Source organism: Drosophila suzukii, chromosome 3, assembly GCF_043229965.1.
Source record: "Drosophila suzukii chromosome 3, CBGP_Dsuzu_IsoJpt1.0, whole genome shotgun sequence".
Lineage (NCBI taxonomy): Eukaryota > Metazoa > Arthropoda > Insecta > Diptera > Drosophilidae > Drosophila > Drosophila suzukii.
This window is the reverse complement of record NC_092082.1, coordinates 67288099-67316089: the sequence shown is the minus strand read 5'-3', so window position 1 is coordinate 67316089 and position 27991 is coordinate 67288099. Positions and strand designations below refer to the sequence as shown.

Sequence of the window (27991 nt, the reverse complement as noted above, 5' to 3'; positions counted from 1 at the left end):
GTTAAATTGTATCTTTTGGTTGACCATTTTATTGGTATGTCTTATAAATGCATATGATATAAAAAATTAATTTGGTTGTGTTAACAACCGGCTGTGTTGAAGCTGTTGAAACGAAGCTTTGCATGGAGGCATTATCTCGCAAATCGGAGTTATTCACCGGAATGGTTTCAAAGGTAAACAGGGCACGAAATCCGATGGCCACGAAGCGATCATTCGAATGCAAGGTGACTCGAAAGAAGCGCCCATCCGAACGCATTTCAAAATCGGGCAGCTTTCCACAGTATCTGCTAAACTTTCGATCCGTGCTCATAAAATTGGAGAACTCAATATAGTCGCTGGCGGTCTGGTGGTCACAACTGGTGGATAAGCAGGACATTAAAAATATCAGACTATTTAATAATAAAAAAATCATACTTTCCAATCCCTTCTATATCGAAATAGGTGAAATGCAGAACAATTCTCTCGTCGCTGGCTCCGTAGAAGTAGTAATTGCATACCACATTTTCCAGATAAAACCCAGGAAAATTGGGAGAGTGAAATAGACCACTAATTCGCTCACTGCTGTTGTAAACAAAGGAGCAGTCCTCCAGCTGGACGCCGGACATGATGCCAAAGTCTTGAAACGAAAAAGATTTTTTTTGAAGAAGAAACAATCATTTTAAACTTATTATAATTCGAATCAAATAATTCTCAAATTATCGTTTAAAAGATATTAATTACTTGTTTAATAATGTGTCTAAAAATAAAATAAAATAAACTTGGATTTGTTAAAATAAATGTTTTTTCTTAAAGGTTTTTCAAAAACTTCTGGAAGAATGTGAAAATAAATGTACATTTCTGAATTTGTAAGTAAATCGGCGGAATCGGATCAGTGGAAACACTTACTGGTTAAGAATCGGTACTCCGCCCGAAATCCATAGTACTGCACCTTGTTGGTCATGGCGGGCGGATATTTTCCGACGAACTGCAGGTGCATCTGCGACCCGCTGGACATCAGTGGCTTCGGTAAAAAGGCGCCGCACAGCAGTTCCTGGGTCTCGTACCGCCCACGCACCTCGGAGACCACGTGGAGCGCATCACCCGGCTGGCAACCGGTGGAGTTCTCGTGCTCCGTGGGCACGTTGAAGTCATGGAATCGGATCTGCACTCTTTCCGGCGGCTGGGCTTCGAATTCGTAACGGCATTGGAGGACTCTCGAGCCGCCAATTAAAACGGCGCCGAGAGCGTGCTTCGCCATCAACAGCTGATTGGAGTCGAACGTACCCGATTTGTTTACTCGTGAGTCAAAAGTCTGCTTGCATTGTTCTGCGAAATAGGTAAATAATATATACTTTTTAGTATCTGCGCGTATGCTATCGCTAACGAGGCAGGCCAGATTCCTAACTCGACTCGTCAGCATAAATATGGACAGCAAACGGATGCACCACGAAGACAACAAGTTGGACACCTTCCGGCGGATCTGTGATGAAATAGCCGGCGAGCCGAGTTACTTGAAGAAGGTGGAGAAACTGCAGCGGTTTTTCGCTAAAGGCACCAGTGGTCAGGGCTTCGAGGGCGACACCCTGCTCTGGGTGCAGTTCCTCATCCCGGCGGCCAACCAGCGGGTCTACAATCTGCAGAACAAGGCGCTGATCAAACTCTTCTCGCGCATTTTCAACGCCAACCAGCAGCAAATGCATCTGGATTTGGAACAGGGCAAGTTATAGTCCCTCTACTCAGGGTACTTTAGTTATAATTTGTAATGAACATCACCTATCCCATCTTTACTTATTCTCTTAATTAACCTGTGGCTTCCCCTAGATGGAGATGTTTCAGAAACACTGCGTAAGCACTTCGCTGCCTCCAGGAAACTAAAGCCCCAGGCGCAAAGCAAACTCTATCTGGAGGAGGTAGAGGAGCTGCTCAAGAAGCTGGAAGAGCGCACCAAGGAGGATGAGCAGACCGAACTGCTGCAGGAGCTGTGCAGGAAAGCCACCGACCTGGATCTGCGCACCTTCATCCGCCTTATTAAGCACGATTTGCGGATCAATGCACGTGCCAGACACATTCTGGATGCCTTTGGGCCTGAGGCCTACCCCGCATATCAGTCTTCCCGGGATTTGGAGGCAATTGTGCAGCAGTTCGCTGGCAAGGAAAATAAAAAGGCTGTGAACAGCCCGATTAAGAAGGCCAAGAAAGCAAACCCTAGTGGAATTCAGGTGATGACGCCCATATCACCTATGTTGGCCAGTGCCTGCAAGTCGGTGGAGGAAGCCTTCAAGAAGAGCCCCGCCGGATTGTATAGTGAAATCAAGTACGACGGAGAGAGGGTCCAAATCCACAAGCAGGGCGAGGACTTTAAGTTCTTCAGCCGCAATCTAAAACCCGTAGTGGATCACAAAATAAGAGCTCTAAAGGAACACATACCGCGTGCCTTTCCGGGAGCCGGGGAAATGATTCTGGACTCAGAGATCATTCTGGTCGACACTGATACGGGCGCACTGCTGCCCTTTGGGTCGTTGGGCGCCCACAAGAAACATACTTTTGCCAACGCAGCAGTGTGCCTATTCGTTTTTGACTGCATACTGTACGATGGCGAGGACTTGACCCAGCTGTAAGTGGTAAGGCTTTCGGGAAAAATAGCTTTTAATAATAAACCTTGTTCTTGTAGACCATTCCGCAAGCGACGGGAGATCCTCGAACAGAATATTCAACCCATAAAATCCCACGTACAGCTTTCGGAATCGGAATTCCTTAAGACAAAAAGGGAACTGGCCATAATGACGGCCAAGGTGTTGCATGCCAATTTGGAGGGAGTGGTGCTGAAGAGTCCAACCAGCACCTACCAGCCCGGTAAGCGAAACTGGTTAAAGGTCAAGAAGGATTACCTTTTTGATGGCAAGATGGCTGACACGGCGGACTTGGTTGTCCTGGGTGCCTGGTATGGATCAGGAAAGAAAGGTGGTGTACTGAGCATTTTTCTAATGGGTTGCTACGACACATTTGGTCGTTTGTGGAAGACTGTGACGAAAGTTCACTCTGGCCTGGACGATGCCACCAACGCGGAGGTACACGAATCCCTTATCAAGCTAACCGAACGAGCCGATGCCAACGCAACGCCCGATTGGCTGCTGTGCAGCAAGTCTTTGGTGCCAGATGTCCTGGCCAAGGATCCCCTGAAAATGCCAGTATGGGAGATTACGGGCGCAGAGTTCACCAAGTCCGAAGCGCATACGGCGTCTGGCATCTCGATTCGGTTCCCCAGGATAACCCGTCGGCGCAGCGATAAATCGGCAAAGGAGGCAAATGATCTGGCCCATTTGGAAAATCTTTATGATGCCTCTAAGAAGAATGTGAACGTGGATCTGCTATTGGCCAATTGCGGAAGGGACGACGATGCGCTGAATCTCGAAAAGACGCCACAAAAGGGAAAGAAAATACAAGGCAATCAAACTAGTAGCACTAAACGACTTAAAAGATCCATAACTGGTTCGGATGATGAGGAAGCAGCTGCAACGGTAAGCAAACGCAAGGATGCGAAAGTGGTACGAAGCTTGTCGCCATCGCAAAAGGGAATGGCGGACTTTTTTAAGCCCACTAAGGAGGTTCAGTCACAACTTAAGAAGGAACCAAAAGAAGAGCAAATAACGCCTAATAAGGAGGTCCAATCACATGTTAAAAAGGAACCAAAGGAAGAAAAAATAACGCCCAGTAAGGAGGTCCAATCTATAGTTAAAAATGAACCAAAGAAAGAGAAAAAAATTCCTGATGCAAAGGGCAAGTTATTCGCTGGCTTGGTGGCACACTTTGCAATGGAAAAAGATTCAAGCAAGCTGAAGGAACAATTTTCACAGCATGGCGGATCTTGTACAACGGAACCACGGAAAGCGAATCTGGTATTTTACAATACAAACGAGGCAATGAACCTGGAAAAGCTTAGGTGAGGTCTAGAGATTCATTGAATCTAAAAATATACTTTTTTATTAATTGGGTTCCGTTTTTTTAGACCGCTCTATCGACGCAGCTGCCGGCACTTGAATGTTAGCTGGCTCCAAACCTCTCTCGAGACCCAGAGTCGTCAGCCTTACCCACTATATGCGGTGATGTTAGAACGCTGAGTGCTGTTGAAATCGTTTTTACTTATAAATACATGCTTGATTAAACCGAATATATGTATATTATAGACAAGTATTTTATCAAACGCGGTGTACATATGACTGCATTTGGCGGCAGAGCACAAAGCTCTAATCAAAAGCTCTGCGTAGCGAAAACAAAACGCTCCCAGTTGCTTGTGGCGTCGTTAGTTTACTTCTGGACGCTTGGATCGTCAAGCGAAACGCTCATCCAGCATGTTGTGGGAATTCCTGGCACTTTTGGCAATCGCCATAGTCTTGTTCTATCGCTGGGCTTCCGCCAACAATGGTTTCTTCAAGGATCGGGGCATCCCCTACGCGAAGCCAACCTTGTATTTTGGCAACATGGGTGACATGTTCTTGCGGAAGAAAGCCATGTTTGACATAGTCTGCGATCTCTATTCGAAAGGCGGAAGTAACAAGTGAGTCGATTTCATTAATATAAATTTAATAAGAAAATTGTAGTAATTAGTTTGTAACTCAAACTCGTTCAGCGCATTTGTGTATCTAGTTTATTCAAGATTGCATTGACAATCGTTGTTTGTCAAGGTCAAGCATGTAGTAATCTATCTATCTATCTATACACATATGGTGGGTGCGGCTGCGTTCGAGTAATTATTGAATTGTGAAATACACTCACTCAAGTTGGGTAAAACGTTTATCTCTGCAAACAAAAGTTCGTTGATGTATATATGTACATATTGAACTCCAAATGTATAATTAGCAGATAATTTTATTAGCCATGCTAAATGATTTGTTATCAGTTGGGTCTTGTTTAATCTTATCAATTATACGGCAGCTTTAAATGTGGCTTGTTACGGAGCTTATTTACTGTGTCCATACTTAGATAGGTAAAATAATTGATAACATTGTGGCTAAATTGTTAAGTTATAACGCGTTTATCTACCCCTTAGTGGTCCTCTTTGGTCAACCTATCGATTTATACCAGGACTAACATATTTTTTATTTTTTAATATGCGTCAAAATAATTACAACAATTAGTGCTACTTATTATATTAAAATAATAATATCCCAAAATAGAACTTTCGTATGTCTATCTGTCCGTATGAACGCTGAGGTTTTGGAAACTAAAATAGCTTGAAGTAGCAAGTAAGTTTATTTCATGACCACAACAGTGCCCAAATCGCTAAAAAAATTTTTGCAGATCTCGTAAATGTATAAATTGAAATAGACTTTATTGATCAATACCTATCTAAATGCTGAGAGTCGTACCATTTTTTTTAAAGTTATGATCAACTACATTCTACAGGCTTTGAAATAGTAGTACCGCTACCGTCCGATAGGTGCCGTGGCGCTGACATGTATGGTGTATGCCGCTCTAATTGAAATGCCTTTGAAACAGAGTTACGGGTATCTAATAGTCGAACTACTCGACTATAGCGTTTAATTTATTTAATTTACTTCCCTAGTCAAATACAAACAGAGATAACCATAACCATACATTGGTTATAAATGTTAAATTATATGAATAGGTAATAAGCAATTTATACCTATTCATAAAACATCAAATTGTGTCATCGTACTTTAATCTTTTCAATGCACGCATAATACGTTTTTACTTATCAGAAAATGAATCACAAAAAGCTTATCGGACATTAACCTTGATTTTTTATTTCAGGTTTTTCGGTATCTTTGAGCAGCGACAACCATTATTGATGGTACGCGACCCAGATATTATAAAACAGGTAGCCATAAAGGACTTTGACCACTTTATCAATCATCGCAACGTGTTCGCCACCAGCAGCGATGATGATCCCCATGACATGAGCAACCTTTTTGGTAGCTCCTTGTTCTCAATGCGGGATGCCCGGTGGAAGGAAATGCGGAGCACTCTGAGTCCAGTCTTTACAGGCAGCAAAATGCGTCAGATGTTCCAGCTGATGAACCAGGTGGCCAAGGAGGCCGTGTCCTGCTTAAAGCAGGATGAGTCATCTGTCCAGGAAACGGAACTGGACATGAAGGACTACTGCACACGATTCACCAATGACGTGATCGCCTCGACAGCCTTTGGGCTGCAGGTGAATTCGTTCAAGGATCGAGAGAACACCTTTTATCAGATGGGCAAGAAGTTGACAAATTTTTCCTTCCTGCAAAACATTAAGTTTATGTTGTTCTTTGCACTGAAGAGTCTCAACAAGGTTGGTAGATTTAACAACTGTATAACCCAGATTCACATTTTTATTCATTTTGTAGATCCTTAAAGTGGAGCTCTTTGATAAGAAGAGTACTCAGTATTTCGTCCGTCTGGTGCTCGATGCAATGAAGTACCGACAGGAGCACAATATTACCCGTCCCGATATGATCAACATGCTAATGGAGGCGAGAGGTCTGATCCCGTCGGAGAAGACCAAGACGACTGCCGTTCGCGAGTGGAGCGATCGTGACATTGTGGCCCAATGTTTTGTCTTTTTCTTTGCCGGCTTCGAGACCTCAGCTGTGCTAATGTGCTTCACCGCTCATGAGCTGATGGAGAACGAGGATGTACAGCAGAAGCTGTTCGAAGAGGTGCAGCGAGTTGACAAAGAGCTGGATGGCAAGGAGCTAAACTATGAGGCTATCATGGGCATGAAATATCTGGATCAGGTCGTTTCAGAGGTCTTGCGAAAGTGGCCGCCAGCGATTGCAGTTGACCGAGAGTGCAACAAGGATATCACCTACGAGGCGGATGGCCAGAAAGTAGAAATTAAGAAGGGGGATGTCCTCTGGCTGCCCACATGTGGATTTCATCGTGATCCTAAGTACTTTGAGAACCCCATGAAATTTGATCCGGAACGTTTCAGCGAGGAAAACAAGGATACAATTGAACCAAACACATACTTTCCCTTCGGTTTGGGTCAACGAAACTGCATTGGTAAGATGGCTGACTTCTAGCCCTGGTTGATACTAAAATGTTTTCCTTATAGCTTCCCGGTTCGCTCTTCTTGAAGCAAAGGCCGTCATCTATTACCTTCTGAAGGAATTCCGTTTTGCCCCAGCAAAGAAATCCTGCATTCCAATGGTGCTGGCCAGTTCAGGGTTTCAGTTGTCGCCCAAAAATGGATTTTGGATCAAACTGATTCAGAGAAACTAATCTACAAATTGAATAATCAATTTTGTTAATTGTTGTGTATTAAAGAAAATTACATTTACTGTGTTTATGCGATGCCCAATTCACGCTTTCAATTAAACTCCGGTAACTCTATACAATTATCGGAATTTCCAGATCGATGTAAATATATATATACACCTTACATTTAACATATTATTTTTTCATTCAATGCCAATAAAACTAGTTTTCATCTTTTATTTTGGCGGTAGAAAAAATGTTATACTGGCTTGCACACACTTTATCTTTAATACTAGCAAGATTCATTCATGCGAATCGAAAAATATTATCGGTTTAATAATCGCCAACTCCTTTTTCCACCGGTCCGGCATCTCTGTCAGCTGAGATTTATAAAATGCATGAATTCGGCCGCGTCGCATAAACAGGAGCAAATTTTATTTCACGCTTTCAAGAAATCATGAAACCCTTAGCATAAACATAGTAATTAATATTTAAGTTTTTATTACATTTATCATTTCCATAAACTACATAACTCTTTAGCGAAGTATCAAGTATAATTGTTAGATTTGACAATTGTCTTGATTTAATTTTTGAATAATTTGAAGCTTTTAAGTTTTATACAGAATATAGTAACTTTATTCTCTTTTTCTAACATTTAAATAAAAATAACGGCATATCTATCATATAAACATTTTAAGAGCATATATAATGTAGATAAAATTATCAATAATAATTTATCTATATACAAAGAAAATAATTTAACAAAATATAAGAATAAACTTTTTTGAATCGTACACTCAGGTAAAAACACCGTGCTAAAAACAAGTACAAACAGCCTTGATTTAAGAAAAATTGCATGCTTAACATTTAAGAACGTTCGTGCTCAAAAATTCTGATGTTGAGCACTTTTTGGATTTTTAATGTCGGCCAACTCTAATAATTCCCAACTGTTTATTCTGAGAGTACTCGGTATATAAGGCGCATAAATTAGACAGTTTTAATGCCCGTGAGCGGCAAGCCGTAAGTAAACTTAAAATATTAATATTATTTATATATACATATCTCTATTATTTCGTTTCAGTTTCCAATACTTATTTCTCTTACTAGCGAAAAATAAAAACTCATTTTAATTTCATAATATTTATATACTGATTTAAGAATTATTCGTCCTTAAATCATGCCTGCAACTTTTTACTTTATTATTAAATCGTTCTTGTTTTTAGACCAAATATGACTTGATTTGAGAATTGTTCATACTAGATTCAAGACAGAAAGGTTCCTAAATCTATTATTTTGGGTCTTGAAAATTCGTGCTCTAAAGTAGTATTTTGTTCTCGCGTTCTGTATTTTCCATGCTTGGCGAAGTTTTGACACCGAAAATACTAGGTTCAAGCACGAAATACTTGATTTTTTTTCTGAGTGTATTTATTGCTATAAAACTTTTATACCTATTTCGGTTTATTTGAGTTTTGAAGGTTCTTTGTAATTACTATTTCAAATTTATTCGCAAACTTAATGAAAAATTACTACATTCTTGTCGCGTTGCTTCTCGTGGCAAATTTGCTTAATTTGTAGGTTAAAAAAATAGTATAAATAATTGTAAATAAAAAAGAACTTGGCATTGGGTTGAGAGATTCCACCGAGTGAATATAGTTTTCGCATCACAAAATGTCGAGTGAAATTTTAAGTTTCTATAAGGACAAAACGGTTTTTTTAACCGGAGGCACAGGATTGCTGGGAAAAGGTGCGCATTAAACTAAAAACAAACTAAGAAAAACGAGGAAGAACGCTATAGTCGAGAACCTCGACTATCAGGTACCCGTTACTCAGCTAAAGGGACCAAAGGGAAATTGAGATATGCAAGCAGCAAACTGAGATTGAAATGCGCCACCTACCCGCGATCTCAATATATGGATATGTTGGCGGTAGACAGATTTAAGCGTTATGGGCTTTAGAGTGGGCGTGGCAAACTTTTTTTTGGGTCATTCAATAGGTATTGACGAGACCAATACATTTCAGTTATATTTTTTTCAAACATGAAAATAAGGCAGCACAGGCTTAGGCGGTTTGTGGGCGTTAAAGTGGGCGTGGCAAACTTTTTTTTGGATCAATCGATAGGTATTGACGAGTCTAATACATCCCAACTAGCTTTTGTAGTTTCCGAGATCCCAGCGTTCATATGGACGGACAGACAGACGGACGTACGGACATGGCTAGATCGACTCGGCTAGTAATCCTGATCAAGAATATATATACTTTATGGGGTCGGAAACGCTTCCATCTACCTGTTACATACTTTCCGACGAGTCTAGTATACCCTTTTACTCTACTAACAACGGTTCTGGCCGGTAAAATTTCAGTGATTATAGAAAAACTGTTGCGGTCGACAGATGTGAAACGTATATATATCCTGTTGAGACCCAAGCGGGGTGAAAACGTGAAAGGACGTTTTGAGACATGGAAGCAAGACCAGGTGGGTGCAAGTGAAGGCAGCACCTAGTTATGTGTGATGGCTGTTCCTGGTCAAATCTCCTCTCTGCAGGTTTTCGAAGTTCTCCTCAAGAACAAGCCGAACGCCCTGGAGCATGTGACTCCAATTTCTGGGGACTGCTGTGCTCCGGACATGGCCATCAGCGAGGCGGATCGAAGGATATTGATAACGGAAGTGCAGGTGGTTATGCATGGAGCCGCTTCAGTTAGATTTATAGAGCCACTGCAGCAGGCGTTGAACATCAACACGAGGGCGGTGCGCCTTATGGTTCAGCTGGCCAAGGAAATGCGGCGCCTCGAGGCCTTCGTCCACGTCTCGACGGCATTCTCCAACTGTGTGGTACACCAAATCCAAGAGCGTTTCTACCCGGAGAACATCACCTGCCCCGTTGATAAGGTCCTCGACCTGAGTGATTCCCTCGGTGGGGAGATGGTAGAGAAGATTGCACCGGCCTTACTCGGAAAATACCCAAACACATACACCTACACTAAGGCCCTGGGGGAACAGGTGATTCAGGAGGAGGCCAAGGATCTGCCAGTCGGCATTTTCCGACCAGCCATTAGTAAGTAAATACTTCCCGCCTACTGCCAAAAAATATAAACTTTTACCAGTTTTAGTTGTATTGTACCACATTCGCATGCATCGTGTTTATAAGAAATTTACATCCATGTTTTCAAGTTATTTCCCAGATAAAACTTTCAGTTTAGTGAAAAAGTATAGCCCGTTACAAATTGAGATTCATGTACTTCATATTTAATGGCTTTTGACCCAATTCTCTTTTATATTCCCTTCTGGGCTTTCAGTTATATCCACTTTTAAAGAGCCTGTTCGTGGTTGGATTGATGGCTTACAAGGACTGATTGCGATGATCTTTGGCATTACTTACGGGATCGTCCACCTAGTACTTGTTAACCTTAAAGTTAATGTTCCCGTAGTTCCTGCTGACTATTGTGTCAACGCGGCCATCGCCACAGCTGTACAGATAGCCAGGATTTCCAAGCAGGGCAAAAAGGGTGCAATTCCTATTTACGCATTTTCAAGTTGCCAATCAAATACAGTGACTTATGGAGGCCTTACGGAAAAATGTTACCAAACTTGGCTGACCAAGCCGACTGAAAAGATGATTTGGTACCCATTTAACCATAACATCGCTTGTCCGTATATTTATGACATCGGCACCTACTTCTATCACTTTCTGCCCGGATTTCTGATAGACATCGCGTTGCGACTGAAAGGTCAAAAGCCGATGATGGTAAAGAGATATAGAAAGATCGACGAAGGAATGAAATGCTTGTTTCCCTTTACAAGCAAAAACTTTCTCATAGAAACAAATAACACCGACCAGCTGTGGCAGTCAATGTCGCCGGAGGACAAGAAAATATTTCATTTTGATATGTCGACACTAGACTGGAACGAATATTTCACGAGCGTCATGATCGGGATCAGGCTGTTCTTGTTTAAGGATCTCCCGACACCAGAATCCCTTGCCAAGGGCAAGAGAATTTTATCTAGGTAAGTGAATGCTAATGATGCTTAGATAGATTTGTATGGTCTTCTTGGTTTTCACAGGTTTTACGTATTGGATACAATTCTTAAAATTCTTATCATTCTTGTAGCCGGTGGCTTTGCTTGGTTCTTATTTAGCCTAGCATTCAATTAGGGCCCCTACTTCCCAAAACTTTGCTAGAACAAAGTTTAATACGAAACATGGTACGAGGCAACAGTGATTTTTTTCACTATAAGAAATAAGTTACTTCTTGATAGATCTCGAAGTTGTAAATATATTTCGTGTACAAATAAAAATATATTTGTATGTATCAGATCCCCTCTGTATCAAAAATGGAACCTTTTTTTATTGTTCGCCGATGTATTGGTAAGGTTCTTAAAAATATACAAACATGTTTCAAAAAAATGTAAAAAAGTTTGCTATCTAAAATTTACGAGATATATAAGGTATTCAAATGCGTCACTATAATCGGGGCGTATAACTACTATATAATTAGGAAAAAGCAAATACAATACAAACGCGTCTGCATTTCGATTTTGTTTCACTGTGGACGGCAGTTCACGTAGTGGCGAAGCGCGCAAGAGAGCGTGCGAAGACAACTACAATATATAGCCGCAGAATTGAAAATCTGCCATTATGGTCCAATCGTAACGAGTGATACACCAATGGAAACGTATCGCACTAACTAAGAAGATTGCATTCCAAGACTTTCGAAATATATATTTGTTTGGGAGAAAAAGCGGTGAAAGTGTAAAAATAAAAATTTCAAAAATTGGAGCTGCTGGATACGGTGGGGATAAAAGCCGCCGATGTCCCGTTCGAAAGTAATTCAAAAAACAAGATTTTCTTCTTCTTCCCAAAATGAAAATGTTTGTCCCTTTGTTTGTGGGTTTGTATGCATCCCATGTTAGTTTTAGGGTTTTGGAAACCCTATGGGTGTATAAAGTTACTTGAATTAGAAAACGTTTGTTCTACGACTTTTGGAAAAACCCGCTATATTAGTGGAAAATCCAAAAAAAAAGCCAGATTTAAAATGCTTATAGTATCTAAACAACTAATGCTACAGAAACATGCTAAATACCCTTCATATAGTAAAGTTGTCTGAATATAATAGATTTCGAGTTATGACAAAAAGTTATTTTTTAAAACCACTTTTTGACTATTTTCTCAAAATTGAGTCGAACGATTTCTTTTTTAATTTCAAATCATATAGCCCTTAAGATTCCTCAACTATTAATATATAACACTTTTTGCCCTAAAAATTACCGTTTGGAAGATATTAAGCGATAAAAAGCGCAACTCGTTTCAGCTCAGTATACGAAATATTTCATACTTATTGGAATAAACAAGAAAAAAACAAATTTGATGAAAAATATTCTTATTCGATTTTTTCAAACGGAAAATCCGTTATGGTTTTAGGGTCCTTTACTTGCATGAAGCTAATTGAAATAGGAAACTTGATCTATTTGTTCTACCACTTTGGAATAACCCGCTAGTTCGGCGGGAAATATAAGAAACGACAGGTTTCTCTTGGAATCTGAAACTATACAGCCCTTGAGATTCCAAACTTGAGCTATTAAAAAAGGTAATTGAAGCGATAAAACTTGTTATAAAAAAGTTTAATATTCATGGGGACAACTCCTAGTCATGGTATTGGGGTACTTAAACTCTTGTGCAAAAAAACTTCTGATATCAAACAAAAACACCTCTTAACGAGGTAAAAAGTAGTGGCGAACGCGCCTTTAACAAACATTTCTGATATCAACAATTGTGACGAAAAATGATATTACATTCGATAAAATAAATAAACTATATTAAATTCATGTATTCGGCACGCTATAACATAAATATATTACTGTTGCGGGCCGAAATCATAAGTTTAATATAGTTTACTTATTTTATCGAATGTAATATCATTTTTCGTCACAACTGTTGACTTTCGAAAAATAGATTTGTTTGGGAGAAAAGGCGGTGAAAGTGTAAAAGTAAAAATTTAGAAAATTGGAGCTGCTGGACACGGTGGGGATAAAAGCCCCCGTCTGTTTAGCTAGTTTTATTCTTACTGAGAATACGCGTCGAATGACATCTCATTTGTTGAAATCCGATGTCCCGTTCAAAAGTAATTCAAAAAACAACAAGATTTTCTTTTTCTTCCCAAAATGAAAATGTTTGTCCCTTTGTTTGTGGGTTTGTATGCATCCCATCTTAGTTTTAGGGTTTGGAAACCCTATGGGTGTATAAAGTAGTAGTATGTATAAAATCAAAAAAAAGAAAGATTTGCTTATAGAAGCTAAACAACTAATGCTACAGAAACGTGCTATATATCTCTGAAAAGATAATTTAATTTGCTAAATTCTCTTCATATAGTAAAATTGTCTGAATATAATAGATTTAGAGTTATGATAAAAAGTTATTTTCTAAAACCACTTTTTGACGATTTTCTCAAAATTGAGTCAAACGATTTCTTTTTAAATTGTATATCATACAGCCCTTGAAATTCCTCAACTTTTTATACACAACACTTTTTGCCCTAAAAATTACCGTTTGGAAGATATTAAGCGATAAAAAGTGCAACTCGTTTCAGCTCCGCATACGTAATATTTCATACTTATTGGAATAAACAAGAAAAAAACCAATTTGATGAAAAATATTCCTATTAGATTTTTTTAAACGGAAATCTGTTATGGCTTTAGTGTTATTTACTTGCAAGAAGCTAATCGAAATAGGAAACTTGATCTATTTGTTCTACCACTTTGGAAAAACCTGCTAGTTCCGCGGGAAATGTAAGAAACGATAGATTTCTCTTGGAATCTGAAACTATACAGCCCTTGAGATTCCAAACTTGAGCTATTAAAATAGGTAATTGAAGCGATAAAACTTGTTATTAAAAAGTTTAATATTCATATTATATGTTTCATTCTTATTAGAATGTTAATGTAAACAACCCATACCTTATAAGAATAAAGTTAAGCCGAAGTGGAACATGAAAGTGTGTGTTTGGTTTTTCAATAGCCAAGCTATATGGGGACGACTCCTAGTCATGGTATTGGGGTACTTAAACTCTTGTGCAAAAAAAAACTTCTGATATCAAACAAAAACGCCTCTTAACGAGGTAAAAAGTAGTGGCGAACGCGCCTTTAACAAAAATTTCTGATATCAACAATAAATAAACTATATTACATCTATGTATTCGGCACGCTATAACAGAAAATTTATGTGTAGGTAAATAAATATTTACTGTTGCGGGCCGAAATCACAAATTTAATATAGTTTGTTTATTTTATTAAATGTAAAATCAATTTTCGTTACAATTGTTGATATCAGAAATTTTTGTTAAAGGCGCGTTCGCCACTACTTTTTACCTCGTTAAGAGTTGTTTTTGTTTGATATTTGGTAGAGACTTGGATGCCCATTCGAATAACTCCCAGGGCGTTTGTATTGGAAATATGCTGTTAAAGAGAAAAAGTTGGAAAAAAGATTCCGAAAAACGATGACTGTCACTGCTTAATACCACCAAAAATTAGCGATAGCTAAGCACTATTCATTACAAGAAAAATCGACTTGTGTTAAAATACTTACATAATAAATGTAGTAAGAAAAAACCTATAAAAACAATAAAACAATTATGAGAACGAGCGAGATGGCTGCTGAAAATATGAGAGGGTTTATTACATTAAATTCGATATCTTGAAAACAAAAAATGACTCCAACCTTTAAAAAAAACCGATTGTAGGTGACAAATGGAGACATATTTTAAAATTAAAATAAAAAATTTTTTTGTTGGGGCAATGGTTAAAAAATTTTTTTAAATTAAAATTGGTTTTTATTTTTAATAAATTAAATAATTTGTGTGTTTAAAAAAATGTATTTAAAAAGTAGAGGTTTCAGAGGATTTTATGCATAGGACATGAAATCAATCAGATAACTACAGATGGAGATATAGACTTGCAAACAGAGGGTACTTTTTAAAAACAAGCTTTTTTTTACATACTTTAAAAAATTCTAACTAAAAAAATATTTTTTTTTCGGCCTAGTCCTGATACACGTGTTTACTTATTTTTTCGTATACTTATACGTAATAAAAGTTTCAGGCAAATCAAAAATACAAAATTTTTTTATTTGTTAAATCCATTAGGTTTGTAAAAGACCGGCCCATATCGGTTTATTTGAGTTTTAAAGGTTCTTTGTAATTACTATTTCAAATTTATTCGCAAACTTAATGAAAAATTCATACATTCTTGTTGCGTTGCTTCTCGTAGCAAATTTGCTTAATGTGTAGGTTAGGAAAATAGTATAAATAAATGTAAATAAAAAAGAACTTGCCATTGGATTGAGAGATTCCACGGAGTGAATATAGTTTTCGCAGCACAAAATGTCCAGTGAAATTTTAAGTTTTTATAAGGACAAGACGGTTTTTTTAACCGGAGGCACAGGATTTCTGGGAAAAGGTGCGCATTAAACTAAAAACAAACTAAGAAAAACGAGGAAGAACGCTATAGTCGAGTACCTCGACTATCAGGTACCCGTTACTCAGCTAAAGGGACCAAAGGGAAATTGAGATATGCAAGCAGCAAAGTGAGATTGAAATGCGCCACCTACCCGCGATCTCAATATATTGTTATGTGTGCGGTATACAGATTTAAGCGTTATGGGCTTTAGAGTGGGCGTGGCAAACTTTTTTTTGGGTTATTCAATAGGTATTGACGACACCAATACATTTCAGTTAAAATTTTTTCAAACATGAAAATAAGGCGGCACAGGCTTAGTCGGTTTGTGGGCGTTAAAGTGGCCGTGGCAAACTTTTTTTGGATCAATCGATAGGTATTGACGAGTCTAATACATCCCAACTAGCTTTTGTAGTTTCCGAGATCCCAGCGTTCATCTGGACGGACAGACAGACGGACGTGCGGACATGGCTAGATCGACTCGGCTAGTGATCCTGATCAAGAATATATATACTTTATGGGGTCGGAAACGCTTCCATCTACCTGTTACATACTTTCCGACGAGTCTAGTATACCCTTTTACTCTACTAACAACGGTTCTGGCCGGTAAAATTTCAGTGATTATAGAAAAACTGTTGCGGTCGACAGATGTGAAACGTATATATATCCTGTTGAGACCCAAGCGGGGTGAAAACGTGAAAGGACGTTTTGAGACATGGAAGCAAGACCAGGTGGGTGCAAGTGAAGGCAGCACGTAGTTATGTGTGATGGCTGTTCCTGGTCAAATCTCCTCTCTGCAGGTCTTTGAAGTTCTCCTCAAGAACAAGCCGCACGCCCTGGAGCATGTGACTCCAATTTCTGGGGACTGCTGTGCTCCGGACATGGCCATCAGCGAGGCGGATCGAAGGATATTGATAGCGGAAGTGCAGGTGGTTATGCATGGAGCCGCTTCAGTTAGATTCATAGAGCCACTGCAGCAGGCGTTGAACATCAACACGAGGGCGGTGCGCCTTATGGTTCAGCTGGCCAAGGAAATGCGGCGCCTCGAGGCCTTCGTCCACGTCTCGACGGCATTCTCCAACTGTGTGGTACCCCAAATCCAAGAGCGTTTCTACCCGGAGAACCTCACCTGCCCCGTTGATAAGGTCCTCGACCTGAGTGATTCCCTCGGTGGGGAGATGGTAGAGAAGATTGCACCGGCCCTACTCGGAAAATACCCAAACACATACACCTACACTAAGGCCCTGGGGGAACAGGTGATTCAGGAGGAGGCCAAGGATCTGCCAGTCGGCATTTTCCGACCAGCCATTAGTAAGTAAATACTTCCCGCCTACTCCCAAAAAATATAAACTTTTACCAGTTTTAGTTGTATTGTACCACATTCGCATGCATCGTGTTTATAAGAAATTTACATCCATGTTTTGATGTTATTTCCCAGATAAGACTTTCAGTTTAGTGAAAAAGTATTGCCCATTACAAATTGAGATTCATATACTTCATATTTAATGGCTATTGACCCAATTCTCTTTTATATTTCTGAAATAATCCCTTCTGGGCTTTCAGTTACATCCACTTTTAAAGAGCCGGTTCGTGGTTGGATTGATGGCTTACAAGGACTGATTGCGATGATCTTTGGCATTAATTACGGGGTCATCCACATAGCACTTGTTAATCTTAAAGTTAATGTTCCCTTAGTTCCTGCTGACTATTGTGTCAACGTGGCCATCGCCACAGCTGTACAGATAGCCAAGATCTCCCAGCAAGACAAAAAGAGTGCAATTCCTATATACGCCTTTTCAAGCTGCCAATCGAATACAGTGACCTTTGGAGACCTTTCGGAAAAATGTTACCAAACTGGGCTGACCAAGCCGACTGAAAAGATGATTTGGTACCCATTTAACCATAACATCGCTTGTCCGTATATTTATGACATCGGCACCTACTTCTATCACTTTCTGCCCGGATTTCTGATGGACATCGCGTTGCGACTGAAAGGTCAAAAGCCGATGATGGTAAAGAGATATAGAAAGATCGACGAAGGAATGAAAAGCTTGTTTCCCTTTACAAGGAGGAACTTTCTCATGGAAACAAATAACACCGACCAGCTGTGGCAGTCAATGTCGCCGGAGGACAAGAAAATGTTTCATTTTGATATGTCGACACTAGACTGGAACGAATATACTACGAGCGTCATGCTCGGGATCAGGCTGTTCTTGTTTAAGGATCTCCCGACACCAGAATCTTTTGCTAAGGGCAAGAGAATTTTATCTAGGTAAGTGAAGGCTAATGATGTTTAGATAGATTTTTATGGTCTAATTTTATTTTCACAGGTTTTACGTATTGGATACAATTCTTAAATGTGTTATCATTCTTGTAGCCGGTGCATTTGCTTGGTTTGTATTTAACCTAGCATTCAATTAGGGCCCCTACTTCCTTAAACTACGAGGCAAAAGTGATTTTTTTCCACTATTAGAAATAAGTTACTTCTTGATATATAAATATATATATGTAAATATATTTCGTGTACAAATAAAAATATATTTTTATGTAACAGGGGATCTGTATCAAAATCGGACAATTTTTGTTATTGTTCGCCGATGTAATGATAAGGTTCATAAATATACAAACGTGTTTCGAAAAAATGTACAAAGTTTGCTGTTTAAAGTTTACGAGATATATAAGGTATTTAAATGCGTCACTGTAATCGGGGCGTATATCAACTATATAATTAGGAAAAAGCAACTACAATACAAACGCGTCTGCATTTTGATTTTCCATATAAATTAGGCAGTCACAAGCCACTCATTATCTGGGCACTCACTGTTTAAACACTCACCACATGGGTGCGCACCCTCGACTTTAATTACCCATAGGTGTATATTCCATTCCGTCTTCCCAACTGAACTACCAACTACCGGGTTTCACTCTCTTCAGCTTAGGTGCACTTTACCTCCGACTTCAAGGCGAAGGCGAAGGGGCCAACGCGACAGCGTTTTCCAATTAGCCAAATGGAGGGATCACAGGGCGCCACGCCACTTGACACATGTGCGGATCCGATCCTCTGGTCCACAAAAAGTGACAGAACTCGGGTTCTAATTTCATTCTAGGATGGGCAAGCCTAATTATACCCGTTACTCGTAGAGTAAAAGGGTATACTAGATTCGTCGGAAAGTATGTAACAGGCAGAAGGAAGCGTTTCCGACCCCATAAAGTATATATATTCTTGATCAGGATCACTAGCCGAGTCGATCTAGCCATGTCCGTCTGTCCGTCTGTCTGTCCGTCCGGATGAACGCTGAGATCTCGGAAACTATGGGAGCTAGGCCATTGAGATTTGGCGTGCAGATTCCTGAGCTTCTTACGCAGCGCAAGTTTGTTTCAGCAATGTGCCACGCCCACTCTTACGCCCACAAACCGCCCAAAACTGTGGCTTTTACAGTTTTGATGCTAGAATATAAATTTTAACATAAGTGTATTCTTCTCATCAATACCTATCGAGTGACCAGAAAAAAAAATTGCCACGCCCACTCTAACGCCCACAAACCGCCCAAACCTGTGACGGCCACAGTTTTCATGCTAGATAAAAAATTTTAACTGAAATGTATTAATCTCGTCAATACCTATCGATTGTTCCAAAAAAAATTTTGCCACGCCCACTCTAACTCCCGTAACGCTTAAATCTGTCTACCGCCGGTAGGTGGCGTATTTAAATCTCGATTTGCTGCTTGCATATCTCCATTTCCCTTTGGTCCCCTTAGCTGAGTAACGGGTATCTGATAGTCGAGGTACTCGACTATAGCGTTCTTCCTTGTTTTTTACTCCGCAGGTCAGCTGGAATTATCATACTTTAATGGGCCATGTTCAATTGGACGGGGGATCTTCTCCAGCTTTGGCGGGTAAGACAAAGTTTACGACGCGATATTTACGACCCCGTCTGCCTAGGTGAGACAAATGGTTTTTGCGTTCCGGTATAAATACCGGAGAAAAGCGCTAAGGACCTCTCATTTAAGCATCAGTCGTGAATCTAAGATAGCTGTAAAGTTAAGCATGTGGATTCAAGAGCTTCTTGCGCAGCGCAAGTTTATTTCAGCAGGGTATCACGCCCACTCTAGCGCCCAAAAACGCCCGTATCGCTAAAACTTGACTAGAGCCCACATTTTGTAAAAGCTTAATTGTTTAAAAATTGATTTTATTGATCAATACCCATCTATATGCTGAGAATTCGAATTATTTTAAAAGGTTTGTTCAACTAAGTTCAACAGGCTTTGACATGGTCAGTAGTACCGCTACCGTCCGATAGGTGCCGTTGCGCTAGCATGTGTGGTGCATGCGGCGTTAATTGAAAGGAACGGGTATCTTATTGGCGAAGGACTCGACTATAGCGTTTAATTGTTTTAATTTACTTTCCCAGTCAAATACAAACAGAGATAACTATAACCATAATCGGGATGCCCGGTGGTAGGACATGCGGAGCACTCTAAGTCCAGTCTTTACAGGCAGCAAAATGCGTCAGATGTTCCAGTTGATGAACCAGGTGGCCAAGGAGGCCGTGTCCTGCTTAAAGCAGGATGAGTCATCTGTCCAGGAAACGGAACTGGACATGAAGGACTACTGCACTCAATTCACCAATGACGTAATCGCCTCGACAGCACTTGGGCTGCAGGTGAGTTCGTTCAAGGATCGAGAGAACACCTTTTATCAGATGGGCAAGAAGTTGACAAAATTTTCCTTCCTGCAAAACATTAAGTTTATGTTGTTCTTTGCACTGAAGAGTCTCAACAAGGTTGGTAGAACTAACAAATGTATAACTTAGATTCACATTTTTATTCATTTTGTAGATCCTGAAAGTGGAGCTCTTCGATAAGAAGAGTACTCAGTATTTCGTCCGTCTGGTGCTCGATGCAATGAAGTACCGACTGGAGCACAATATTACCCGTCCCGACATGATCAACATGCTGATCTCAGGCAACTACACAACTTATCAAATTATAAATAAAATAATTTAACAAAAAAGAAACCAAATATAAGAAATACCTTTTTTTTTTTGTAAATCGTTTATATTTATTAAAAGTAAAGGCATATTACAGTACCAATCCAAACTTCATAGAAAACAGACGTGCTACAGAGATCACCTCGCCAAAACCAACAGATAACAATAACAAATCAATCCAAATTTTCAAAAAACAAATAAAAGCACAAAGCATACTTCACAAGAAACCCAAAAACAAAAAACCCTTACAGAACCGTTACAAAGCAAGTGCACCGGGCAGCAGCCCAAGTAAACAAGCAATGCGACCACCGGACTCAAGTAACCCAGTACTATATGATAAAAAAGCATTAATGGAACATAAATATATCATAATTTCTTGCCAAGATAACCAATCTTTTGAAAATGTGTCTTCCTTCATTATCAAGGAAGTAATTGATTTCCAATGCGGTGGTAAAGTTGAATCGGTCAAAAAAACCAGAGACGGAAAGCTATTAGTTAAAACCAAAGGCGTAATCCAAGCACAAAGACTGCTCAGGCTTACCCAATTCCACAACTTCCTAGTCAGCTCATCCGAACACAAAACACTCTAACGATCTACGTAACATAGAAAAAGAAGACATACTAAAAGAACTAAGCTCGCAAAAAGTAATTGAAGTCGAAAAGATCTTTCAATTCAAGAACAACCTCCTACAGGAATCTGGTCTGACAATTTTAACATTTGCAACAACAACATTACCATCAACAATAATGATAGGATATGAACGTGTCAACGTACGTCCTCATATACCTAGACCTCTCAAATGCCGAAACTGCCAAAGATTTGGACACCTACTCAAATTCTGCAAAAGCCCAAAAGTATGCAACAATTGCTCTGAACCCCACACCCCGGACGACGAAAATTGTACCAATCCAAAATCCTCCGCGCACACTCAAATAAACAAGAAAACCCACAACAATCGGCCTATACATCGGAAGAAGACATGGACACAACTGACTATACTAATCGCAACCAAAATAGAAGACTCATCCCTGAAACAGACCGTAAGCTCAGATCCCAAACAAAAGACAAGTCCAACCTCCTCACTAAACCACTTAAAGCTAAAGAAAAAGCTGAAAAAACATGTATCTCCAACACCAACCTCATAAGCAAACTACCTAAATAATCACATTAAAACAAATTAGTTAATTAGTTAGAAAAACACTAACCTAACTTTAAAACTTATTTTAACTTTAAACCTTAAAGCCGATGCTTAAAAATATACAATGGAATATACACGGTTACAGAAACAATTATATAGAGTACTTGCTAAATCCTATAACCCACAAATTATTGCCCTCCAAGAAACACACATTACAAACCTTTGCTCCCTTCCTACCCCTATAAACTACTCCCTCTACACCAGCAAAAATAACCATAATAGTTTTGGAGGCACCGCCCTTCTTATTCACAATTTCATACCCCAGAACGAAATCTCCGTAAGCTCAGACATTGACGCGGTCGGACCGTTCTAATTACATATTACTAAACGACAAATCTCCAACTCACTTCTCAACGCACAACACATACACACACATTGATCTATCCTTCGCCTCCGCCAGTATAACTCCAGAAATCTTCTGGGAAGTGTTAGACGACCTTCATGGCAGCGACCACTTTCCCATATTAATTTCAATATTCCGCAACAAAACTTTCCCAACCTTTACCGCAAAACCCTCATTTAAACTAAAAGATGCAGATTGGAACCTATTCAAGGAAAAAATCACGAGTTTTAGCTCGGAAAGCTTCCATAGTCTAACTGTCAACCAAGAAGCCGCTATTATCAAGAAAATTCTTATTCGTATCGCTCACCTATCCATACCCCAAAACTCCACCTTTACCCAACCCCGCACCGTTCCCTGGTGGAACAGCAAGCTGTCTCTCCTCAAAAAAGAGAAAACAAAAAAATGGAGGAAACTCAATAGAGAATTTAACACACATAACATTATTGAGTATAAAAAATCCAATGCAAAATTCAACAGATCCATCAGAGTTGCCAAAAGAAACAGTATTCAACAATTTACCTCCGACATTAATCCATATTCAAACCCAAATAAAACTTGGGCAAACATCAAAAGACTATGTGGGTTATACCCCCATAAAAACATCCATTGTCTTAACAACCCTACTCCTACAATCGATCCACAAGAAATCGCTAATTCTTTTGGTGAAACCTGGTCAGAAGAAGCCGGCGACCAAAACTTCTCCTCAGCCTTCCGCCTCAACAAAGAGCTCCTTAATCCTACCCCAAACTACATCCCTACCAAAACGGCAATAGAAATCGAAAAGGACATAACGTTCATAGAATTCTCCTCAGCACTTAACACTCTGAAAGGTAGAACTCCAGGTCACGACCGCATATCTTACTGCATGATCAAAAACTTGCAAACAACTTTTAAACAAAGAATTATTAACCTCTACAATGAAATACTCTCTTCACATATTCCCCAATCATTTAAACTCAGACTGGTCCTACCCATCTTGAAACCACATAAACCTCAAATGGACATAAAATCTTACAGACCCATATCTCTGAACTCATGCCTAGCCAAAATCCTCGACAAAACAATTGCAAAGAGGTTGTGGTGGTTCGTTCTAAATAAGGAACTCATTCACAACAGCCAATTCGGCCTTAAAAGAGGCAAATCTGTACTAGACAGTCTACTTTATGTAGACCACCTAGCCTCCAGATCCATTGCCCTCAAGAAACACCTAAAAATTATCTCACTCGACTTCACTAAGGCTTTCGACAAAATAAACATACATACAGTCATACAGCAACTACACGTTTGGAAAATAGGGGCTTCTATAATCAACCACGTCAAAAACTTCATGACAAATAGGAAAATAATAGTCAAATCCGAGACCTATCTCTCCAATACCTTCCCTCTTAACAATGGGATCCAGCAAGGATCTCCAATCTCTGTCATTTTATTCCTCATAGCCTACGACTCCCTTACCAACATCATCTCTATCCCAAGGCAAATCAAGTTCTGCTCTTACGCAGACGACTTTCACCTCATCATAGAACACAACAAACGAAAAAACCCCACAGCGAACTTAACAGACACCTTTAACCAAATCGACGAGTGGTGCACTCACTCAGGCTCAGTCCTGAGTCCATCAAGATAGACTACTGCCTTCCAATTTATGGACACGCACCCAAATCACAATTAAACAAAATTAAAACTTCCTTCAATTCAGCAATAAGAGTAGGTCTTGGAGCATTCCGTTCCACGCCAATAAACAACCTTCTATTAGAAGCCAACATATCATAGGTCCCATAGAACACAAGCGAGTCTTCTTAACTGGAAAGCTTGCCAAAAACCTTTTAAAGTCCATCGACACACCCTTAAAAAAGCTTACTAAATCGAATAAAAGACACCATAGATACTCCAGCACAATAGACCGCGTAATACAACCATCCAAATCCAAATCAATTCCTTACCTCCCAATCAAAAACAGTAAATGCAAAACATTTAACATGGATAGCATTATTAAAGCGACCAACACCACCCTATCTAAATACAATAAAAATACAACACCACCAACCATTTTCCATCAACTCTTCGCACCCTCATATCCTCGTACCCCAACCATAACTTCGTCTATACCGACGGCTCCAAATCTGGAGGCATAACAACCTACAGCATCACAACCGAAACAGCAACGATCAAACTGGGACTTTTGCCTTTCTATTCCTCAGTCCTCTCGAGTGAGATAATAGCAATTCAGGAAGCCATTAAAATTTGCGTAAAGATGCCAGGCAAACATGTTATATGCACTGACTCCCTCTCCTCCATCTCCTCGATCACCAACCATAACAACCATTCGCACTACGCCACCTCAGTCAGAAACCTAGTCACCAAACACTTCCCAAAAATCGCTCCTGTCTGGGTACCTAGCCACATAGGACTCGTAGGTAATGAAAACGCAGACAAGGCAGCCAAACTGGCCTCTAAATTTCCACTAACCCTCACTGCCAACAACAACTCCAACGAAATTACCCACTTCTTAAAAAAAGAACTACAAGATAAACAAAGAAACATTCTTAGTTTAACATCTTACTGGTATCAACAAATTGCTAAATCATCCACGACTATCTCCCCCCATAAAAACTCTCCCTTTAGCAGGAGGCAACAAATAATAATAAACAGACTCAGACTAGAACACACAAACTTAACCAATGCCCACTACCTGGATACTGCTAAAAACAATTTGCAAAAACCCTCTCCTCACAACGTTCTCAATTCTTCCACAACCTTGATCCCATCCTATCTATAGCTAACCCCACAATCGACAACTTCAACATCATCTCAAACTTCCTGATCAATTCTAAAATTATTAAAAAAATATAATTTAAACTAATTAAAAAAAAAATCAAAAATAAGCATAAGAATAAAACATTGTAAATATCTAACCATATAGAAAATAAGCTAGATTCAAATAGACAAAAAAAATCAAAACGAAATGATACATAACCACAAGAGCTGAAGGCCTATAGCTGCTATAGCTCATGCCCATTGTTAGCATTTAGTTTTTAATTACTTGTTAGCATTATATAAATATAAATAAATAAATAAATAAATAAAAAAAAAACATTAAAATAACATTTTTAGAACACATATAATGTTTATTAAAATGTTTATTAGAGGCAATGTCAAGCAACTATATAATTAATCAAATTAATCAAAACGGAAACCACGTAAATCTTAAATCGTATATATTGCTATAAAACTGTTATACCTAAATCGGTTTATTTTAGTTTTCAAGGTTCTTTGTAATTACTGTTTCAAATTTATTCGCAAACTTAATCAAATATTCCTACTTTCTTGTCGCGTTGCTTCTCGTGGCAAAGTTACATAATTTGTAGGTAAGGGAAATAGTATAAATAAATGTAAATAAAGAAGAACTTGGCATTTGATTGAGAGAACCCACCAAGTGAATATAGTTTTCGCAGCACAAAATGTCCAGTGAAATTTTAAGTTTCTATAAGGACAAGACGGTTTTTTTAACCGGAGGCACAGGATTGCTGGGAAAAGGTGCGCAGTGAACTAAAAATAAACTAAGAAAGAATATAATTTCGGTTCTGGCCGGTAAAATTTCAGTGATCATAGAAAAGCTGTTGCGGTCGACAGATGTGAAACGTATATACATTCTAGTGAGACCCAAGCGGGGTGAAAATGTGAATGGACGGTTTGAGACATGGAAGAAAGACCAGGTGGGTGCAAGTGATGATTATGTGTGATGGCTGTTCCTGGTCAAATCTCCTCTCTGCAGGTTTTTGAAGTTCTCCTCAAGAACAAGCCGAACGCCCTGGAGCATGTGACTCCAATTTCTGGGGACTGCTGTGCTCCGGACATGGCCATCAGCGAGGCGGATCGAAGGATATTGATAACGGAAGTGCAGGTGGTTATGCACGGAGCCGCTTCAGTTAGATTCATAGAGCCACTGCAGCAGGCGTTGAACATCAACACGAGGGCGGTGCGCCTTATGGTTCAGCTGGCCAAGGAAATGCGGCGCCTCGAGGCCTTCGTCCACGTCTCGACGGCATTCTCCAACTGTGTGGTACACCAAATCCAAGAGCGTTTCTACCCGGAGAACCTCACCTGCCCCGTTGATAAGGTCCTCGACCTGAGTGATTCCCTCGGTGGGGAGATGGTAGAGAAGATTGCACCGGCCTTACTCGGAAAATACCCAAACACATACACCTATACCAAGGCCCTCGGGGAACAGGTGATTCAGGAGGAGGCCAAGGATCTGCCAGTCGGCATTTTCAGACCAGCCATCAGTAAGTAAAACTTTCTTGCCTATTCCCAAAAAATATACATTTTTTCTTATTGTAATTCATATTCTCATTCATTACGAATTACCGCTTTAGCAAGCATCATGTTTATAAGTATTTGACATCCATGTTTTGAAATTATTTCCCAGATAAGCTTATGTAAACCTATCTGGACTTTAATTTGTATTAACCTTTATTGAAAATGTATAACCTTTGTAATCCGTTGAGGTTGACATAGTTTTGCTTGTTGCTTGATTAGGAACATCGTTGATATGTATTTATAAGTCTTTCCATTAAATTCTCTTTCATATTTCTCAAATAATCCATTCTGAACTTTCAGTAACATCCACTTTTAAGGAGCCTGTGCGTGGTTGGATTGATGGCTTACAAGGCTTGATTGCGCTAGTCTATGGCTCTGCTTACGGTATCATCCACCTAGTACTTGTTAATCTTAAAGTTAATGTTCCCTTAGTTCCTGCTGACTATTGTGTCAACGTGGCCATCGCCACAGCTGTCCAGATAGCCAAGATCTCCAAGCAGGACAGTGAAATTCCTATTTACGCCTTTTCAAGCTGCCAATCGAATACAGTGACTTATGGAGACCTATCGGAAAAATGTTTCAAAAATGGGCTGCATATGCCAGTTGAAAAGATGATTTGGTACCCATTTAACCATAACATCGCTTGTCCGTATATTTATGACATCGGCGCCTTCTTCTATCACTTTCTGCCCGGATTTCTGATAGACATCGCGTTGCGACTGAAAGGTCAAAAGCCGATGATGGTAGAAAGATATCGAAAGATCGACGAAGGAATGAAAAGCTTGTTTCCCTTTACAAGCAGGAACTTTCTCATAGAAACAAATAATACCGACCAGCTGTGGCAGTCAATGTCGACGGAGGATAAGAAAATGTTTCATTTTGATATGACGACACTAGACTGGAACGAGTATTTCACGAGCGTCATATCCGGGATCAGGCTGTACTTGTTTAAGGAACTCCCGACCCCAGAATCCCTTGCCGAGGGCAAGAGAATTTTATCTAGGTAAGTGAAAGCTTATGATATTTAGATAAATTTTTATGGTCTACTTTGGTTTTCACAGGTTTTACGTGTTGGATACAATTCTTAAATTTGTTATCATTCTTGTAGCCGGTGCCTTTGCTTGGTTCTTATTCAACCTAGCATTCAATTAAATTTGCTAGAAAAGAGTTTAATTCGAAACATGGTACAAGGCAAAAGTGTTTTTTTTCCACAATAAGTTGTAAATATATTTCGTGTACAAATAAAATGTATTTTTATGTATCAGATCCCCTCTGCATCAAAAACGTAACACTTTGGTATTGTGTGCCGATGTATTGGTAAGGTTCATAAATATACGAACGTGTTTCGAAGTAATGTACAAAGTTTGCTGGTTAAACTTACGAGATATATAAGGTATTCAAACGCGTCACTATAATCGAGGCGTATATCTACTATATAATTAGGAAAAAGCAACTGCAATACAAACGCGTCTGCATTTCGATTTTCCATATAAATTAGGCAGTCACAAGCCACTCAT

The 27991-nt window shown here is 39.5% G+C and overlaps 7 protein-coding genes across 8 annotated transcripts in view; 6 read left to right on the top strand and 1 right to left on the bottom strand.

Moving 5' to 3' along the window:
• Window positions 1-6: 6 nt before the first annotated feature.
• The window catches only part of Sol1, a 36789-nt gene continuing 8804 nt past the window's right edge, over window positions 7-27991 (bottom strand). The window contains exons 5-7 of the mRNA XM_036816690.3: window positions 886-1305; window positions 415-616; window positions 7-356 (exon numbers count right to left, since the gene is read on the bottom strand). Coding sequence (XP_036672585.3) covers window positions 29-356; window positions 415-616; window positions 886-1305 — 950 coding nt within the window. The 3' untranslated portion in view covers window positions 7-28. The remainder of the gene's footprint in view (window positions 357-414; window positions 617-885; window positions 1306-27991) is intronic.
• Window positions 1261-4155, top strand: DNAlig3 (DNA ligase 3). Its single transcript, XM_070996677.1, has 4 exons — window positions 1261-1695; window positions 1801-2593; window positions 2651-3919; window positions 3986-4155. Exons 1-4 carry the CDS (start codon window positions 1350-1352, stop codon window positions 4095-4097), a joined length of 2520 nt encoding a protein of 839 aa, XP_070852778.1. The 5' UTR covers window positions 1261-1349; the 3' UTR covers window positions 4098-4155.
• On the top strand, window positions 4256-7282 carry LOC108018693 (probable cytochrome P450 9f2). The gene is made up of 4 exons (XM_036816686.3): window positions 4256-4534; window positions 5752-6271; window positions 6327-6984; window positions 7037-7282. Exons 1-4 carry the CDS (start codon window positions 4329-4331, stop codon window positions 7201-7203), a joined length of 1551 nt encoding a protein of 516 aa, XP_036672581.3. The 5' UTR covers window positions 4256-4328; the 3' UTR covers window positions 7204-7282.
• On the top strand, window positions 8833-11490 carry LOC118877555 (fatty acyl-CoA reductase wat-like). 2 transcript variants are annotated; one of them, XM_065866493.2, is made up of 5 exons: window positions 8833-8923; window positions 9540-9652; window positions 9722-10232; window positions 10474-11182; window positions 11240-11490. In XM_065866493.2, exons 1-5 carry the CDS (start codon window positions 8848-8850, stop codon window positions 11328-11330), a joined length of 1500 nt encoding a protein of 499 aa, XP_065722565.2. In that variant the 5' UTR covers window positions 8833-8847; the 3' UTR covers window positions 11331-11490. The 2 variants fall into 2 exon arrangements, with proteins under 2 accessions (XP_065722565.2, XP_070852780.1); XM_070996679.1 differs by lacking the exons at window positions 10474-11182; window positions 11240-11490 and adding an exon at window positions 10330-10442.
• Window positions 15470-18192, top strand: LOC108018714 (fatty acyl-CoA reductase wat). Its single transcript, XM_036816688.3, has 5 exons — window positions 15470-15625; window positions 16241-16353; window positions 16423-16933; window positions 17186-17894; window positions 17953-18192. The coding sequence occupies exons 1-5, from the start codon at window positions 15550-15552 to the stop codon at window positions 18041-18043; spliced, it is 1500 nt and encodes a 499-aa protein (XP_036672583.3). The 5' UTR covers window positions 15470-15549; the 3' UTR covers window positions 18044-18192.
• LOC136116477 (probable cytochrome P450 9f2) lies at window positions 20064-20628 on the top strand. The gene is made up of 2 exons (XM_065866500.2): window positions 20064-20405; window positions 20461-20628. Exons 1-2 carry the CDS (start codon window positions 20088-20090, stop codon window positions 20626-20628), a joined length of 486 nt encoding a protein of 161 aa, XP_065722572.2. The 5' UTR covers window positions 20064-20087.
• On the top strand, window positions 25548-27740 carry LOC108018713 (fatty acyl-CoA reductase wat). The gene is made up of 5 exons (XM_017086285.4): window positions 25548-25691; window positions 25758-25870; window positions 25930-26440; window positions 26775-27477; window positions 27536-27740. The coding sequence occupies exons 1-5, from the start codon at window positions 25616-25618 to the stop codon at window positions 27624-27626; spliced, it is 1494 nt and encodes a 497-aa protein (XP_016941774.3). The 5' UTR covers window positions 25548-25615; the 3' UTR covers window positions 27627-27740.